This window comes from Hipposideros armiger, unplaced genomic scaffold, assembly GCF_001890085.2.
Source record: "Hipposideros armiger isolate ML-2016 unplaced genomic scaffold, ASM189008v1 scaffold_8, whole genome shotgun sequence".
NCBI lineage: Eukaryota > Metazoa > Chordata > Mammalia > Chiroptera > Hipposideridae > Hipposideros > Hipposideros armiger.
Genome location: NW_017731358.1, coordinates 7,080,303 through 7,100,799, shown reverse-complemented (window position 1 = coordinate 7,100,799; position 20,497 = coordinate 7,080,303). Strand labels below are relative to the sequence as shown.

The window sequence follows — 20,497 nt, the reverse complement described above, 5'->3', positions numbered from 1 at the left end:
AAGGACAGCAACTTGTCTGTTCCCCTTCCCCCAATTCCCCAGCACTGTTCCCATCCCCCCAATTCCCCAATAAAAATCTTAAAAAAAAATTTGTTTGCATTCCTGGCATAAACCTAACATGAACATGGTGTGTTTTCTTTTTTATGTCCTTTTGAGTTTGTTTATGGTTTTAGTATTTTCCATCTGTTTTCAAGTAGAGGGAAATAGTTATAAGAATCATTCCATATTCCTTACACTTCTGTATGGCTTTGCTTCCAATAACCAGAACTCGCTGCTCTTTCTCAGAAGACTGCCTGCAGGCTAATGGAACCCCCTTTGCCCACAGGCTCAGAGAGGCAGAAGACCCTAGGGTTTCCGTTTCCCTCAGATGACTCTTAACCAGTGAATGGTGTGGAAGGATGGAAGCCCTAGCTTGTTTTCCTCAGGCCAGGACAGCTCTGAGGCATAACTTACAGTCCAGGGTTCTCCTGGGGTATCAGGCAGAAGCTGCCCTCTGAGGGACTTTGCTCAAGCTCACACCCATGCTTCTCCCACTCCCTTCTATGTCCTACTTCCTCTAATCTCTTCCTGTTTCCATTGCGAGAACTTTCTTTTTAAGTCACTTGGACACAAATCCCTGACTCAGGTCTGCTTCTAAAGTCAACTTAATAAGTGAAATGGGCCTGTAGGGCTTATTTTCTTTTTCATATTGTTCTTTTCTGGTTTTAGAATCACGACCTTACAAGAATGAGTTGGAGGGTGTTCTTTTTATGTTTGTTTTCCTTTTTTTATTTGGTTAAGACTAGATTGATCTGTTCCCTAAAAGTTTAGCATTACTCTTGAACCCAGGATGAACCCAGGATGATGTTCATCTCAAATATGAGTACGCGGTAGGAGTGGAAGTAAGGAGCAGAGGGAAGCATATAGTTAGATACGGGTTCTTGTCCCAGTCCTACCTTTCGTTTTGGGTGGTAGTCATTAAAAATGTCTAACTAAAAGTGATTTAAACATACTAAGGATTATGATTAATCAAATTCTGCACACCTAAAGTTCTATTAACTAAATAAATAAACTAAAATCTGTGTTACCTAAAATTAATGTAACGACTGCAGGTTTCTTTTGGTTAGGAATTCCTGATATATCTTTCTGATCTACTTACTTTCAGTCCTTCTATACCTGTCCTGCCTGCCTCACTGAGGATCTCAGAAATCACCCTGCAAAGCCTAAAATAAAATTGCAAGAATTGCAATTCACCATAAAGTTCAGAGTCTCATTTTCAAACAAATTTTCCCTCACCTCCACATCTCCCCCTGTGTGACTGTATCTCTGTGTGTAGGTCTATGTCCCTGTGTCTTTTAGTTTGTCTCAAACTTTTACTTCAGCAGAGAGTAAACAGATGTTTCATTCTGGGAGCTGGAGAGAATGGAAGAGGGATTATTTAAGGAGGGTTTTTGTCATGGTATAGACTGCCAACAATTAATCTTCCTAGTATCCCATAGACTCTGTGTGTGTGTGTGTGTGTGTGTGTGTGTGTGTGTGTTCGCTTGTCCATAGGCATCTCTCCCTTGCAGAGATGATAGGAGGTAGGGCCTCTGGACCTTCCTCTGCCTGAAATGGGCCTGGAGTCTGCTGCAGTGGTCCTTATGCCCAACTCCTCCCTCTTGCACAAGTCAGAAGAGCTGTAAGAATTCCCACGGCTGTAGCCCCTCACTTTTGTGTTCTCTGCCCTTCAGGTGCCTTTCTCCAACTGCAGCCGAGACTGCCTGGCAGGGACCAGGAAAGGAATCATTGAGGGGGAGCCCACCTGCTGCTTTGAGTGTGTGGAGTGCCCCGATGGGGAGTACAGCGATGAGACAGGTAAAGGAACAGTGCCTTGTGGACACCGTGAAGGGCTTGGTCCTCTTTGGGGTCCAGGGGTCAGCAAAGTCCCCGGAAGGGCTGGGCTGAGACGGTGCTTAGCACAGTTTCTCATTTAACAAAGTATGTCTGAACATTGGTGCTGGGCTAGGCATTGAGGGGGATAGAAAAGAAATGTTAGATGTTTTGCAATACCGTAAGAGCTTACCAACACACCTGTGACACATCTTTCTTTTACTCTGATACTGCTTTCCAATATTGTTTTCCTTTTCTTATAGTTCAGTGGCCCTGAATAGACAAAGTTCTGTCTGTTCCAGGCTCCAAAGTTAATAGGCCATGATAGATTGCATGCTGGGTTCCTGGCACTGTACTTGCTGTCTTACTCATGTTTTTCCTGTGCCTCAGTTTCTTCATCTCTAAAGTGGGAATTAAATAAGCTAATAGTGGTAAAGCATATGGTAACTTCTAGATAAATGGCTGTTGAATAAAAACCTTGATTGGCATATTGGAAGCACTCTATACATATTAACTATAATTGTTATTATCTCATTTCATTCCCCTCCCCCCCCAATAATGGGTTTATTGTTGCTTACAGTTCATCAATGAGGAAACTGAGGCGCAAAGAGTTTAAGGAGCCTGACCAAAATCAGGCAGCTAGTAAACGGCAGGGTCAGGATTCCCATCCAGATCTCTGACTGCAAAGCCCATGTTCCTTTAACTTCCCAGACTGCACGTTGCCAGGGACATAGCAGAGACTTAGTAAACATTCATTGATTGAAGGAGCCTGCAGCTTCCCTCACTGGAAAGCCATGGATGTGGAGCAAATAAGACTGAGGTCATATGCATGGGGTACTCTGCCCTGATCTAAGAGGAAGCCTGCTCTGGCATGTTTACAAAGCCTATCCATATATCCAAAAGGAGTCTGGCCGAGCTTGAGTCACTCTGTGAAAATTTAGTGTACTATATCAGGCCACTGGGCAGTCACCTATCCAGCAAAATTGATCATTCTCAACTACAAACCATCAGCAGGTAGTGTTAAAGGAAACATGTGTCCCCACCACCCCAATACCATGAAGAAAGAGAAAAAATAATAGAATCATCAAAGGTACATGAAATTAAGTATATAATTAAACATAAGTCAGGGTTTAATATATTATTTGACAATGTTAAAACCACAATGTTTTTCATCAATAAAGAAAACGTTAAGTGAGCACATCCAATAGCCTGCGTACCCTCGGCACGGCGTTCACACTCACACATTTTAGTCTACGCCACGTGGTCACTAACTCTTCACTGGGACATTTTACAGATGCAAGTGCCTGTGACAAGTGCCCGGATGACTTCTGGTCCAATGAGAACCACACTTCCTGCATCGCCAAGGAGATTGAGTTTCTGTCGTGGACAGAGCCCTTTGGGATTGCACTCACCCTCTTTGCTGTACTGGGCATTTTCCTGACCGCCTTCGTGCTGGGTGTCTTCATCAAATTCCGCAATACACCCATCGTCAAGGCCACCAACCGAGAACTCTCCTACCTCCTCCTCTTCTCCCTGCTCTGCTGTTTCTCCAGCTCCTTGTTCTTCATCGGCGAGCCCCAAGACTGGACCTGCCGCCTGCGCCAGCCGGCCTTTGGCATCAGCTTCGTGCTCTGCATCTCCTGCATCCTGGTGAAAACCAACCGTGTCCTCCTGGTGTTTGAGGCCAAGATCCCCACCAGCTTCCACCGCAAGTGGTGGGGGCTCAACCTGCAGTTCCTGCTGGTCTTCCTCTGCACCTTCATGCAGATCGTCATCTGTGTAATCTGGCTCTACACCGCGCCCCCCTCGAGCTACCGCAACCACGAGCTGGAGGATGAGATCATCTTCATCACGTGCCACGAGGGCTCGCTCATGGCACTGGGCTTCCTGATCGGCTACACCTGCCTGCTGGCTGCCATCTGCTTCTTCTTCGCCTTCAAGTCCCGAAAGCTACCGGAGAACTTCAACGAAGCCAAGTTCATCACCTTCAGCATGCTCATCTTCTTCATCGTCTGGATCTCCTTCATTCCAGCCTATGCCAGCACCTACGGCAAGTTCGTCTCCGCCGTGGAGGTGATCGCCATCCTGGCAGCCAGCTTTGGTTTGCTGGCCTGCATCTTCTTCAACAAGGTCTACATTATCCTCTTCAAGCCGTCCCGTAACACCATCGAGGAGGTGCGCTGCAGCACCGCTGCTCACGCTTTCAAGGTGGCAGCCCGGGCCACGCTGCGCCGCAGCAACGTCTCCCGCAAGCGGTCCAACAGCCTCGGGGGCTCCACGGGCTCCACCCCGTCCTCCTCCATCAGCAGCAAGAGCAACAGCGAAGACCCCTTCCCACAGCCTGAGAGGCAGAAGCAGCAGCAGCCACTGGCCCTGACCCAGCAAGAGCAGCAGCAGCAGCCCCAGCCGCCTGTGACCCTACAGCAGCAGCAGCAGTCGCAGCAGCAGCCCAGATGCAAACAGAAGGTCATCTTCGGCAGTGGCACAGTCACCTTCTCGCTGAGCTTTGATGAGCCTCAGAAGAGTGCCACGGCTCACAGGAATGCCACGCACCAGAACTCCCTGGAGGCCCGCGATACCCTGACCAGACACCAGGCGTTACTCCCGCTGCAGTGCGGGGAGACAGACTCGGAACTGACCACCCAGGAGTCGGGCCTGCAAGGGCCTGTGGGTGGGGACCACCAGCCAGAGATGGAGGACCCTGAAGAGATGTCCCCAGCACTTGTAGTGTCCAATTCACGGAGCTTCGTCATCAGCGGTGGAGGCAGCACTGTCACAGAAAACATACTGCATTCGTAAAATGGAAGAAGGCCAGCCCAGGGAGGGTCCAGAGAGGTTTCCTGGGACCACGTTCTCTGACAGGGACGAGGGACTGCTCCCGACTCCTTTCCTCTGAAGGAGGAATAATAGACAGGCCAAATCCCTCGAACTTAGTTGCACTGTTTCAAATGATGGTGAATTGACTAATGTTCCCTTGAAAATTAAAAAAGAAAAGCCATGTACTTCTGTGGTTGGATTGCCAGAGCACTGAGATCGCCATAGTCGCATTTGCTGTTCATGTTCTCTTTCTCTGTCCTGTGTCAACCAACAGCTCAGAGATAGAACCAGGCTTTAAGCAACCCACCTCTCCTTTTTTTTTTTTTTCTCTCCTGTTGAAATGCCTACCCTGAACTTTGCAGACAGCCTGGCCCAAAGACAAAGTGTGCAGAGTGACAGGACATCAGTTTGGTCACCACTAGAGTTAAGAGTCTGAAAGACAGAATGTCACTAGTGCTGCCCAACACCTTGAAAAGGGGAAGAAAGTTGAATGTTCAAAACAGTAAGGTGAATGTGTCCCCTCCTATTTATGAAAACCATAAGATATTTGGTCTCCTACTCGCTGCTGCTATCATGTGACATCTAGAAGGTTAGCATCCCTCCTGTACTAATACCTCTGGTTTTGTCCAGAATGTGATAGTGATGTCATGTTTAGAATCCAGGATGACAAGAATCACCTCAAATTGTTAGGAAGGGACTGCAGGACTCCAGTGAGCTATATCTGTAATTAATATTGCTATATGTAGCTTTCGCCTTAAGAAAACGCTTCTGTTGTAATAGTCCATGGACGATATAAAATGCAAAAAACGTCGCAGTCTGGTTTGTATAAGGCAGTATTATTGAGTTCCATTGTCCTCATCCACCCCACCATACCCACCCCGTAAGCTAAACCCTATGTGAGCCTTTTCAGCACCCCAGGGGTCCATAAACTTCCCCCATCCCTGCCTGAAGGCTTCCTGAAGTCGAACTTAAACCTGCCTTTGTGGAGAATAAGCTCCCAGTCATCGGCCCCCTACCAATTGCTGGGTAAGAAAGTGCGGTTCCAAGAGAGCTCTCACGGGGCATTAGCCTGGCACTCCACCCCCCAAATGCCGCACCATGTTCCCTCCATTAGCGGAAGTCTGCCCATGGGTAGTTAAAGGGGTTGAATGACGTTCTGCTGAGCATTCAGGCTCTGGAGCCAGAGAGACCTGGGTTCAAGCCCTGAGTTGGTCACTTACAAGTTGGGTGAACATAGACCGGGAACCTTAACTCTGCCAAGCCCCAAATTCTTTATCTATAAAATGGGGGTAATAATCATTCTTTTTCCGCAGAACTCTTATGTGGATTAAATGAGATAATGTATGTAAAGTACTTTAGCATGGTGCCTAGCACATAGTAAGCACTCAATAATAAATATTAATTAATATTACTGAGATTGTAATTATTTTTTCACTTATTTTAAAATGCAAAACAAAGCTTATTTATTTATCACTCAGATTTTAATGACAAGTCCACTGATCACAGTAATTTTCTCCATAATAATCCAAGAACTCTGGGACCCAGTTCGAGGGGTTAGCCCTAGTTACATTGCTTCTGGCGAAGAAGCCAGGAGGTCAGTCAGTCCCCTAGAGGGCCCCACGCTCTGCCTCGATAGTGCCAGCACCCAGATCTCCAACACCAAGGGAAGACCGTCCCAGTGTGGAAGTAGCTGCTCAGATCGCTCTAAATGCTGCTCTTAAGCCAAGGCCAAATGCAGCAATCACATCCGTGTGAGGCCTCAAACTTTATAGCTCCTGATAACTTCTTCCTCTGACCACTTTCTTCCAAAGAGCTGCCTTTCCATGATTTTTAAAGTCGCCTGTTGATATGATCGTTGTTAATTTGGATGGAAAGGCAATAGAGGGTGCCACGTGGGAGCACGACTGTGAGACACAGAGGAAGTCTCACACAGGAAGACCCAGCCTGCTGCTCCCAGCCTGGTCACACCTCTGAGCAAGGCACAGAGCCCAATGAAGATTTACATTCAACATTTTACTTGGTCTTAAAAAAAAGCTGAGCATTTGATGGCTTGCTTTTTATGTGTCACAATAGCTACGTGGACATAACTATTAGCTATGCAAAAGGTCACACATTCATCCTTCCTGAGAGGACCCTCACTATGCAGCTCACCCACATAGCTGATCTGGTGGAGGGAACTCATCACGGGAAACACCCACCATTTACACTGAGCTTCACTTCACCAAGAGCTTGCAAATAAAGCTGTTTCTCCCAATATTCTTGTCAGAAAGGGAGATTCAACATCATCGTCCTCATTTCTATGTAACAGACAACTCTCAGGACACAATCAGGGGTGTGAAATACGAACTTCCATTATTTTTCTGAAACAACTCAGTTTCCCTCTCAAATTCCCATTCAGCCTAGTGACAGAAACTTCATCTTAGTCAAATTGGAGTTTTCTCAGTAACTTCAGAGTTTTCTGAATCAGTTTAAATTTCTGGGGGTCAGTTCAGAGGTTTCTTTTTAGTGTACAGGGGGTGGGGTTCCTCAGACATCAGCAGCTGCTATTGACATCCCTGAGAACGTTCTTATCTGGTCCCCAATAATTGACATGCCTCCACGCTAGCATCCTCTGAGGCATCGCATCCCCATATGGTCCCCAGTCACGGGATCCACAGTGATTTCCTTGGCTGTGTCACTTTGTTCCAACCACTAGGCCTCTCCTAGGCCTGCCAGCTCTCTCAATGAGAGAGGGCACTAAGGCCTGGAAACTTCCAGACAGCTCTCAGGCCCCTCCCTCCTGGTGCCCTACACTGCCATGTCTGCTTCACTGCTGCCTCCCATGATGGTATAGAGAATTCATGGAGGCTAACAAGCTTCCAAGTCACCAGAGGACACACAGGGCACATATCTCTAAACCTGTATAGGTATTTGTGGAAGGCTGAATAATGGTCCCTCAAAGATGCTCACATCCTAATCTTTAGAACCTATGATGATGTTACATTGCATGGCAATGATGAATTAAGGCTGCAAATGGAATTGAGGTTGCTAATCAGCTGACCTTGAGATAAGGAAATTATTCTGAATTATCCAGGTGCCCAGTATAATCACAAGGCTCCTTAAAAATGGAAAAGGGTAGCAGAAAACTGCTGCCTTTGAATATAGAAGGTAACCGTGAGCCAAGGAATGCAGGCAGCTTCTAGAAGCTGGAAAAGGCAAGAAAACCAATTCTCCTGAGAGCTTCCAGAAGGAACCAGCCCTGTTAGCATCTTGACTTTAGCCCAGTGAGACCCTTTTTGGACTTCTGACCTCCAGAACTATGCGATAACAAATTCATATTATTGTAAGCCACTAAATTCATGGTAATCTGTTACAGCAGCAACAGGAAATTAACACAACATTTTTATTGCCATCTCCTTCCCCAAGCATTACCAGCTCAGGGAATAGGCCAGGGCCTTCCTCAGACATTCATACCTGCTCTCACTCTAGGGCTATCCCCACCAACTAGCTCCCTCTCTCTTTTCCCAGAAGAAAGTTCTGACCAATATTCTACTCCTCCAAATCTGTTCAGGGAAGTATAAACCTTGTGTTCTGAATCTCTCTGGGCTTTGGTTTTAGATCGTTAACAGCCATTTTCTCTCAATTTATTTTCTGTTAGCTGCTTTCTGGAAAGAGTCTATAGAGTCCTCTGGCAATGAGAAGCTGTTTTCCTTTATTTTGAAAATAAAAATAAATTACATAGTGATGAAGGATTTTCATCCAAAGGAAAAAGTTTCCTAGAAGATTTTTTAAATTTACATTGGAAGTTTAGAGGTAACCATCAGCATATAACATTGTCACCTTGAAAGTCCCTATGATCACTGAGAGTTGCCTAATTGCATTAGTTTCAATTTTGGGGAAATTAGGGCTGCCCTACCTCTGTCTCTAAAAGTTGTGTTTTAGGACAATGTTATTTCTGCTTTTGGCCTGGCTAAAGTTATGTAAGCAGTGGGCTAGTTCTGCATGGAGCCAGAGTTTCCTTCTGCTCAACTGTATTGGAACTCGTCATTGCTAGAAGAACAACAGAACATCAATAAGGGGTGCTGGTTAATCACTGGAGAGGTGCCCTGCATTGGTCTGAGCCTGGCTGGCCTTTTAGGAGTCCATTGGATACAAAGCCATCTCCCAAAGGTGGGTGGAGTTGGGGCAGGTGGAAGGAAGTTGTAAAATCACTGGTCTTCAGGAGACCCTGGATTTCCTGCCCTGGATAATGAGAGAATACTAGGGGTTGGATGAGAACTTTGCTATTATGCAAGGGGTGGGATAGGGGTCAGGGATGCTACAGGCACAGGGTAGGACCAGTCGGGAGATCTAAGTTGTATTTCAAGGATATGGAAAAAAGTTTTAGCCTTGAGGGAAACTGCTCAGCCAGATATGAGAAGTGGAGAACTACTAGAAGAAGGCTGAACAGGGGCAGGAAAGTGGGTAGAAATAGCTTAAAGATGCATCTGGGCTCTGGAGGGACAACTGTGAACCAGGCATCAAGTGGGGCTAAGCAGACCATCTCCTCTGCTGGAATGACCACCACATCCTTGCCCTCTCCTGAATCCTGCACAAGAATGGAGGGAGTTTGGAGTGGAGTAGGAGTATCAGTTTATATTAAGAGCTGGACTGGGGGAAGCAGGGAGCAAGGGAGATACATCATCAGCCGCCTCCCTCTGAAATTTGGACACTAGCTACCTGGATAACTAGCCAGAGCAGGAGGCTAGAACTAATAAAAGCAACTAACTCTAGGACTGAGTTCCCAGCACACGGAGAGCAAATGCTTGCAAGTATAGTGAAAATAGATATGAGATCAAAGCCCAAGGAAACCTCAGGGTCAGTACAGGGTTTGATCCCTGACAAAAGCATCAGGAAGAATGTGGTTGTTCTCCTTCATATCAACCCAAAGACATTGTTATTGCTCTAAATCTCCCAATTTTCTTTAAATATTTTGTTTCTATCTGACCTCTGAAAGCATTCAAATTATAAACAGAGATTTCTGCTTAGCAGTAGAATAATCATTTCTGCTTCTTTAGAATTGTCTGTACTTCCCAAATTTTATACATTAAGCCCTAAATTATATCACAAAATAAAGAATTTAAAATAATAACCATGTAATGAAGTTTTAAGATAAACATATCATCTTAGATAAGAATTACCCTGTTAGGTCAGTTGCTATTCCTATAAAGTTTTGCTAGAGCTATAATTGGTCCCAGAACTTTTATGGAACTATTTTTTATTTGTTTTATTTAATCATCAACAGGCTGGATATATGAAATAGTGGAAAATCAGAAGTAGAATTCTAAGCAGTAAAACAGATAAGCTATATTTTCTTGAATAAGATACTCAATCTTTCTTTGTCTTAGTTTCTTTTATAAAAAAGATATAATATTACCTGCCATAATTACCAACTATGGTTATTTGCCAAATACAATAATTGATGTAAAAGTGTCACCTTCAGGAGTATAGGAAAACTATAGAAAATCATTTAAACCACAGGTAACTGAAGTTTAGAGGGTTTGCTTTTAGATACTCAAGAAGCAGCAAAGAGTTCAATGATTTCTCCTATCAAGATTCTTAGTTGGATATTGCATTGTTCTGTACACCTGAAACTAACAATAAATAAATAAATTAATTAATTAATTAAAAAAAAAAAAGATTCTTAGTTGGAGACAATACAATCCACTCTAGTTAGTTTAAGCAGAAAGGGCTTTGTTACAGGGTATTAGGATGCTTCCAAGCTTGAGTGCTACACAATCAGAAACAATGCAGCCAGGAGAAATATCCAATCTCTCCATGGGGTTGTTCTGGTAGAAACCTCATTACCTCACCTGCCTTCCACTTAGCACCCATGACACAGGGAACGAGATTCTAAAAACTTTATTGCAGCCTGAGGAACTGAAATCCTCTGCCATTGTCCTCGGTCCCATTTATATCAACTTTCCAAGTCTTTCATTGGCCACGCAGAACCCTAGCTGCAAGGGAGTCTGGAAATATAGCTTTGCTGTCTAGCCTCTATAGTATGGGAGCACATGCTAGAAGAAGGTCAAAGTGGGTAATGAGTGAGGTATTGTAATATAGAGTATCCACCACTTACAAACAAAGCATTTTTAAGATCAAACACAAAATGAAAAACACTGCTGAGCAAAAAATAAGCACAAGATGATTTCCTTTCATCAACAGCTGTAGTAGATCAGAAAGATACTGTGCTTAAAACAGAGCCACAGCTGGCATTTTTCCATGAGAGAGAGCCCGCTGGCAGATAAAAGAAAGTAAGCAGGGACAAGCACTTTAGGAGATGGGACTGGAGGGGATGGGAGAATGGAAATTAGTATATTTGATTATAAGCCCATTAGTACTATTTGACTTTTTAAATGATATGCATGCGTGCGTGCGTGCGTGCGTGTGCATGTGTGTGTGTGTGTGTGTGTGAAAGAGAGAGAGAGAGAGAGAGAGCTGTGTAGTAGTCTGAGAAAAATACATACTCATTGAATAGTGATTATGTCACTAGAATAATGAGTGACTTTTACTTCTTTTTAATATTTATTGGGGTTTTTTTACCTTAATTTCTTTCCATGAGCATGACTTAGAGTAAATCAAGAAAAATCTGTTTCTTGGATTATCAAGTATGATGATATTATGGTCATATTTTTTGTTTGTTTTTACCCTTTATTTACAAATAATTTCAAACTTACAGAAAATTTCCAAAAATAAGTAGTACAAAAACCCTTGTACCCCTTCTACCCAGATTCACTTATTGATAACATTCTACCCCATTTGCTTTGTCATATGCACAGTGGTCATTTAACAAAAGGTGATATACACTGAAGTATTTATGGGTGAGCTCATATGAAGCTTGGGATTTGCTTTATAATACCACAAACTGGGGAGGAAATAAGTACATATATAGAGAAAAGGACAAGCCAAGAAAAAACAGCAAAAAGTTAATAGTGCTGAAGCTACATCAGGGGTACACGGGGCTTCATTTTGCTAATCTACTTTTATAAGTTTTTTAATTTTTCATAATAAAACAATAATGTTAAAAATCAGCCAAAGGATAAAAAAGGATTCATCAGTTAAAAAAAAAAGAAACCTCACAAAAGAATGTCTGTGACTTCACTGGCCCCGTTTGTCACAGAAAGTCAGTCAATCAAACCTCACACAAACAGAAAAAACCTAAAAGTCTGCCAAGCAGCTAAAATTTTAGTTGAAAAGCAAACATTTTTAAATAAAACTAAGACCTTTACAACAGGTTCAAAAACATAATTCTTCGAAGCATATCAGAAAGGCCTTCTTGGAGCATGATGAGAGACAAGTTTCCTTAAATTTCCTGATATGATTTATTATGATCTTATCCTGATAGGAACCAACTATGGACTGGTTGAAGTTTTCTGGATTGTCCTCTGGTAAAAAGTTTAAGTCTTTAACAGATTCTTCTTAGCCTTTGCACCAGTAATTTCTCTTTTAGGTACACACTCCCACGGAAATAATCTAACAGGCAACAAAATTAATTAGCACCAGTGTGTTCTGGCTAAATGTGTTCTGGGCCATGTGCTGGGAGGCCTGCACCCAGCGGAGCATTGACACACTGCTGAGGTTCTGTGATGCAAACAGGAAAGAATCCAGACACCCAACACCCAAGGGATGGTTAAGGAAATTACGCTATAATCTCGTTGTGGGAGAGCTCGCCAACATCAGCTATGACAAATGTGTGCATTATGTCAAAACACATAATCAAGTTTAGAAGTAATGTGAAAGGGGCAAGCAGGACACAGAATAGTATGTCTACTCAGAATAACATGAAATGAAGTTTCATTGAAAAGGAAGAAGATGGCATACAGGGGAGGAAAATAGAGTTTTATTGTGTGTGTGTGCTTTTCTTTTTAAAGTTATATAACTTTATTGAAATAAGGAAATGAGGGAGGGAGGGAGGGAGGGAAAGGGAAGGAAACACACCCTTACCTGTGATATTTTAGCTACAATTTAAGGACCAATAAAGCCAAGATTATAATGGAGAGTAGATTAAAAGAAGTCAGTTGTGGGCTCTGGAGCTAAATCCACCAGAACTTTTGATTGGATAGGCTATGGAGAGTGTTAATCCATTTCCTCACACCCTGGCCAATATTCAGTGACTTTAGATAAGGTGGAAGGTAAAACATTCACAGAATAATTTTAAAAATTATTTGTTATACAGCTGTGGTAAGTAAACTTTAAACCAAATATAAAACCAACAAAATGTTCCTCAATTTCTTCTCTTTTCCAGTCTCTTAACCCTGGTCCCCTCCCCAGCATGTTAATTAAGGCAGCAGACATCTCTGTCCAGGACTTTCACAACTGTAACATTCATATTAAATGAGCAAGACTCATGAGATACAATCCTAAGGTAACTTTATTTTTGTTTCCTATGGTCCATCTAAAATCAGCTCCCTAAGATTAGTTGTCCTGCCTCTAAAGGAAAAACTTGGGTATGATTTTTCTGGTAATTTTCAGGAGACACAGGGTTCTAATCAGTAATTAAAATGTCCAGTTTTATATTATAGTCAAACTCTGAAAAGTGTAGTTTAATTTAGGCCTCCTCCCTTTCCCTAAGCTCAGGCCTCCTGCAGAGGGAGAAGCCAGTAGTCAGGGAAGGGAGTGTGGTTAGCTATTTCCCTAATTACCCCATGTGCGCTATGACATTTTCTCCCTATACATATATGGTCAACCCCTCCAAGGTTGGGGCATATGGAGGAAGAAAACCCCCATACTGACTGGTACCCAGAAGGTGTTTATAGCTAACTCATGTGTTCATTGGAGGCCCCCTCTATTGATGAAGGCACCTCTCCTGCAGGTTCCCTAATGGGTGTGACGTACTCTCCTCACTCCTAAGCATCCTGTAATATCTCTAGTTTCTCTATTTGCCCCTATAGGTGGCCCTCTTTTTTTTTTTAAGATTTTTATTGGGGAATTGGGGAGATGGGAACAGTGCTGGGGAATTGGGGGAAGGGGAACAGACAAGTTGCTGTCGTTTTGTTCTTTAGTCTAGTTGTGGAGGATGTTGCTTCACTGGCCCAAGTTGGCACCATCATTGTGCTCTTTCCGGGCGAGGCAGATCATTCGCCGGCTTCTGGACGGCTGCTCACGCTGGCTGCTGGCTACATACAGTAGCCCATGGCAACCCACTGCCACAGGGGCTGCAGCCTACGCCGTAGCCAGAGACTCATGGCAGCCCAGCTCCAGGTTGAGCTGTTGTTCAGCATCTTAGCTGTGGAGGGCAGTGTCACTGGCCCTCATATGTGGGATCTGAACCGGGGCCCTCTGGCATCCCAAGCCAGTTCTTAACCATTGCGCCACTCGGCCGGCCCAAGGTGGCCTTCTTGATCAGGATCTAAGAGCATACAGAAGAATAAGTTCTAAATTCCCATTGCCCTGGGGTTCTTTCCCACTGAATAAAATAAATAATGCAATGCAGATAGAAAAAAGCACTCTGTTTACTTCCCCTGACACAACCACATTGGTGGGACATTCAACATAAACTTCCCAAGATGTTCTTGACCTCAAAGACTTGAATAATCACTGTGATTTGCAATTCAAGACCATGACCTCAGGGTCGCTTCCTCGATCAACTGCACAAGTTCCTCCCAAACTCCTTCCAAACCTTCCCTCAAGGTGGAGGTTGTGACTTTTCCCGTTATAATATCATTAATTTAAAGAGCAGGCTTCATAATCAGGGCACCCAGGTTTAGAGGTGTCAGACTTGAACTGAACCCTCCAATACATCTGGTTCAACTCTAGCTATTTTCTTATCTCAACTCCCTGTTGTGTACTTAAGATTCTGTAGTTTCTTCCTTCTTCTTTTTTCTGACTCCCCCAATGAGGCCCTTAAATTCACTAACTTACAACATTTCACTTTTACGAACTAAAACCTCATAATTATCCTTTCCTAATAAACTAGATTTCTCTACCTGATCAATTATACTTAACAATTTTTATTCGCCACTTCAGAAAACCCCACCGACATTAGTGGGACAGATTTTATCGCATTTAATAAGTCTGATTTTTCTTAATTCTGAGAAAAATATTTATTTAGCCAGAAACAAAAATTGCTATTGCATTAGCAGTTATAAAAACTATCATAACAAAAGGTCAGCACCCAGAGGGCCCTGTGGAGGATGAATGAGCCCAAGACCACTCCAGAACCTCACCTTTTAGTAAAGGTTAAGTCCGACACTGCACAATACTGGGTGTCAACAGAACGACCCGCCTGATTTGAGCAAGTAACCCAAGAGGAGGTATGTGAACCCGCCTACACTTTTGGACTCTTACTATACCTTGAAGTAATAGAAGAAGACAACCAGAATGTTGGGTTGAAATGAATTAGAAGATCAAAGCCATTTTTACTCTCTTAGTCACAGAAACCACTTAACTTCCTTATCAAAATCAAACAAAAACTAGCAAATGAAACAATCTGACTTCAGATATATCAGATACACAAATTGACACTATCCTTCAGAACCAAATTGTGGATCCACCGGGTTATGAGAATGTAATTTTGTAATAAAATCTAATGCCTCTTTTATTAAACTCTCTTAAATAGGGTTCAACACAGGATCACCTTTTACTGAATTCCAATACAAAACAAACAAACAATAAGGTTTCAGTGTATTAAAAGGATTCTCGTAAGTAACTTACAAATCTTAGTCAGGTCACTTCCTGTCATAGGCAGAATAATGGCCCCCAATGATGTCTACATCCTAATACCTGCAACCTGTGAATATGTTACATTACCCAGCAAGGGAAAAATTGGTTGTATATGCAATGAAGATGGCTAATTAGCAGACCTTGAGATAGGAAGAGTAGCCTGGGTTACTCAGGTGGGCCCAATATAATCACATGCGTTCTTATAAGTGCAGGAAAGTTAGGGTCAGAGTCAGAGAGAGGAAGATTCTACACAGCTGGATTTGAAGATGAAGGAAGGGATTGTAAAACAAGGAAAGCAGGTGGCCTCTAGAAACTGAGAAAAGCAAGGAACAGTTTCCTTTAGAGTCTCCAGAAAGAAATGCAGCCCTGCCAACACTTGATTTTTGCCCAGTGAGACCCATTTTGGACTTCTGCCCTTTGTGTTGTTTTAAGCCACTATATTAAGAGTTATTTGTTACAGCAGCAATAGGAAACTATGATGCCTACCCTTTTCTAGTATGTCAGTGGAGAGAATGGGTTTTTCTGCTCTGACATTCTTTGGTTGCACATCTTCCCGAACCATGAAAGAATCAGTCAAACCAAAAATTTTGGTGGCTTCAAACCACTGCAACTTCTGAAAACTTTCACATGATAATAGGAATTGGATGTTCTAAAATTTGACAGCGTGCTCTTAGAATTAAATGGCACCACAAGGAAAAGTCAGACAATTGTCCTGGTCTCTTCGAAAAGTCAGTATCATTTTTTTAAAGGCCTTTCTAGATGATAAAATCCTAAATAGCAACCAAAAGTAATGTGTGACACTTGAGTTTGAGGAAAATTTGGAAAATGTGAATATAGACTAGTTATTAGATGAAATTAAGGTAGTATTGTTAATTTTCTTAGGGTGGTTACCTAAGAGAATGTCCTTATTTTTAGGGGATGCTGGATGAACTATTTAGGGGAAAATGGTCACAATATCTACAAGTTACTTTTAAATGTTTCACCAAAATATATAGCTCTATATTAAAATATATGGCAAAAATATTAATAATTATTTAACCTAAGTGTGGGATAGAGGTGTTTATTGAACTATTTTTTTAATGTTTAGAAATTTTGTATTAAAAGTTAAGAATTTATTTTTTTAAAGTGTCTATAAATGTTTGTTGAACTATAGCTCAGAAACTTTACATTTTGGCTTTAAATGCTCTGTTCATAGAACTTTCTAAAATTATTTGTAGCAACTCAGATTTGTGAGTAGGAAGTGACAAGATAAATACCATATGTAAAACAGTTTAAATGAGTTTCCAGTTAGAAAGCTGATGGGAAAAAAGTGATGTCATTGAATGAATCAGTGGAAAGTTACTGCCCTCTAATTGAAAAAAGTAACCTGGTGGAATGGGGATTTTGGGTCTCAGCAGGTCAGAGATTTTCATTTCTTGATTTCCCAAGAGAAGGGATAAAAATGAAACTTTGAAAATTAAAAAATGGAAACTTATGGTCAAATAAAAGAAGTCAGGCATAAAATTATTCCCTAGACTCCAACATCCTAGAGCCAGTAGCAGAAGGAAACTTCAAGAAAATTGTGTTACCCAGTTTCCTATTGACATTACTACAAGAGACACCAGAGGAAATTAAGAAATAGCATTCCAGTCAGTCCAGAGATAAGAACAGAATTAGCTAGTGATACAATGGAAAATATTTTTGTATATTTGCCTTTTAGACTTTAAAAAATATATATATTTTTTAATAAAAATTTTTAATAAAAATAAATATATATAAATATATATATATTACTGGTCAATACTGATATCTATTTGTTAAATCAATACTTCATAATTTAAATTTTTATTAAAATACTCAATGTTGTTCATTTTTATTTGAAAATATATACAGTTAAAATCTATAATGCAATTTAATCAGGAAACTATAATTTGATCTAGTACATGGCATAGCCAAGGTATCTGCTACCACCTAGTGGAAAATAACTGAATTACAGGAAAAAGTGTCAGGTGAGCGAGCAAGAGAGAATTTAAAATTCAAAATTCTGGTTCTCTGAAAAACTAACAAAATTTTTTTAAAAAAACAATAAATTACAAAAGATAAATAACCATTGAAACATGAAAAATATGTTTTAAAATTATAAGCAATTACTTTGTACATCACTTTGCAAATACATTTGAAAAGTTATATAAAATGGGCAATTTCCAACTAAAATACAGCCTATAAAAATGGACTACAATAAATATAAAAAGCTTAACGAGACCAATGTCCATATAAAACATTTGAGAAAAAGTTATCAAAGGACTACCCACAAAAAGACACCAGGCTCAGTTTCAAAGGGAAACTTTATCACATTTTCCAAGGCCAGATAGTCCCACCACAACATAAGTTATCCTAGAGAAGAGAAAAATGTCCAAATTCTTTTCATGAATTAAAACAGGATAAAACTGGCACAAAGAAAATGACGGAACAATATTAGTTACGTACACTGATGCAAAAATCCTACAATAAAATATTGATAAACAGGATCCAATGCCACATTAAGAAAATAACACATCACATTCAATGCATTTATTGCAGGAATACAAGGGTGGTTCAGTATTATGAAATAAGTTACAATAATTCACCATATCATATTAATATATCTAAGTGGGAAAATCATAGAATGATGATTTCCATAAAGGCGAAAAAATATTTGACAAAAGTTAACACCTATTCCTGATGTAAAAAAGCACTCAAGAATATAGAAAATAATGGATATACCCTTAATTTAATAAAATATACAAACTTCAGTCCTAAAGTCAGCATCTTAGAGATGGCATAATAGTATAGCCACAAAATCTTAAAGAATCCATGGTAAAACTAACCAAGCAATAAAAGAATTCTAAAGTTAGCAGGATATAAAGCTAACATACAGAAATCAAAAGCCTTTAGGTACACTAACAATAACCAGTTAGGAGATATAATAGAAGAAAAAGCCCTATTTAGAATAACAAAATAAGATAAATTCTAAGGAGTAAACTTAACAAGAAATGTGCAAAATAAATATGAGGAAAACTTTAAAACACTCCTGAAACACCCAAAAGTAGACTTAAACAAATGGAAAGACACTTCATGTTCTTAAATATAATCACTCACTTTAAAAAGATATCTGTTCTTCCCAAGCTAATTTATAAATAAGATTCTCCATAAATATACTAATAAGCTTTTTTTCTGGAACTAGAAAGCTGATACTAAAGTCCATATTGGGAGAAAAATAAGTGTAAGAATAGCTTTTGCAAAAACTTGAAAAAGAAGAACTATAAGGGAAAAGTAGCTGTACCAGATATTAAAATATAAAACTTCTATAATTAAAGCTTTCTACTGGCCCATGAATAGACAGATCTATGTAATAGAATATGAAGTCCTGAATTAAACCTGCATATATATGGAAATTTAGAATGTGATAAATGTGGCATCTAAAAATCACTGGGGTAAATATATGATGTGAAGACAACTAGATAAGCATTTTGAAAAGGATTATATTGTATCCACAACTCAAACTATACAAGAATAAACTCCAAATGGATCAGAAATTCTAAATGTGAAAAATAAAATTGTATAAATACTGGGGGAAAAAATCAGTGGTGAATTCCTTTATAACCTGAATGAGGGGGAAAGCTTTCTATGACTCAAATCCAGATTCAATAAAAGAAAATACTATTAAGTTGACTACATAAAAATAAAAATTGTCACATCACAAACAGGTACACCAAAAATAAAGTCAAATAAGGGCCGGCTGAGTGGCTCAGTTGGTTAAGAGCTCGTTTAAGAGTGCGAGCTCTGAGCAACAGCGGTTCGAGTCCCAGCCCAAATTGAGCTGCCGCTGAGCTGCCAACAGGTGGCAGGATGGCTCAGCTAAAAAAATAAAATTGAAAAAAAATAAAATAAAGTCAAATAAGTGACTAACTGAGGGGGAGATATTTGCAACACATATCACAGATAATGGGCACTATCCTTAATATATAAACTATTTTTAGAAATCGTACAAAGACCAAAAACCCAATATAAAAATGGGCAGAAGCTGCGAATACATAATTCACCATCATGTGAGAAGGAAAGGCTGTGAGGGCGAGAAGGCTCTTGACCTGATGTGTTGTAAGCAGAGTTACCAAGGCAACCAACTTCTCTTTTTATTAAAAGATAAATACCAGCAAGCTGCAAGAGCTTTAAATATCAGGTTGCTTTAAAACACCCCAGAGGGGTACTTATTGAAAACAACGGAATGAGTTAGAAAGCTGTAATACAGTCTAACAAGAAGGTTAGTTTTATCGATGATTAATGACGATTGAAGGCTTGAGGATAGCACCAAATTGTATTTGTGATTTCTTTATATCTGTACATAAAAGTAACTATTATGTTTATCTTTTTAAAAAAATAACCTTTACTTTTATTTCTAACAATTGACTATACAGCATTACAATCTCTTTAACCAATGATTCATTGTTAAGTGGTTAGAATGTAAGGTCTGCTCCAACCATAAGACCCTGTGACACTATGTTAATTCCCTAAAAGCTTAGTTGGGCAAGTACAATCAAGGTGCCATTGGCCACTTGGTGGCAATAGATCTTAATTGCTTATAAAGTTCTTAAAAGGTAAAGAACAGCCTGCTAATGGATTTGGGAACTCGTTTATAAAGACATTTCAGGCAGGTCACAAGATGCTTTAGTTAGAAAGGTCAGCAAAATCCTGAATATCCTTTAAAAGGGCATTAGAAGCAAAGCAAAATATAATCTGTCTTTGTCAATAATAGTTGTGGATACACTCTAGAATGTTCCATTAGGAAAGATCTTTAGAGTTAGGAAAGGTTTGAATTTTACAGCTTTCATATATCATGAAATATTATTCTTCTTTTGATTTTTTTCCTAATCATTTAAAAACATAAGAACCAAAAATAAATAAATAAATAAATAAATAAATAAATAAATAAATAAAAACATAAGAACCATTCTTAGCTAGCAGGTCATAGAAAAAAAAACAGGCAACTGGGCTGGATTTGGCCCACGGGGGCTGACTCCTGGGCTGGATGGTCTCTAAGCTCCTTTCCAGCTCTGTGTTTCTGTTTGTTGATTAAAGTGCTATTGACTTCCTACTTAGCTAGCATTAGGGTTATATTTATTTTACAATACAT

General features: G+C 40.5%; 1 protein-coding gene across 2 annotated transcripts in view; it reads left to right on the top strand.

The window, feature by feature from the left end:
- CASR (calcium sensing receptor) overlaps positions 1-6,045 on the top strand; it is an 80,285-nt gene extending 74,240 nt beyond the window's left edge. For both annotated transcript variants that reach the window (XM_019650575.1, XM_019650571.1), the window contains exons 6-7: positions 1,713-1,836; positions 3,146-6,045. In XM_019650575.1, the coding sequence (XP_019506120.1) occupies positions 1,713-1,836; positions 3,146-4,650 (1,629 nt within the window). In that variant the 3' untranslated portion in view covers positions 4,651-6,045. The remainder of the gene's footprint in view (positions 1-1,712; positions 1,837-3,145) is intronic.
- Positions 6,046-20,497: the final 14,452 nt, after the last annotated feature.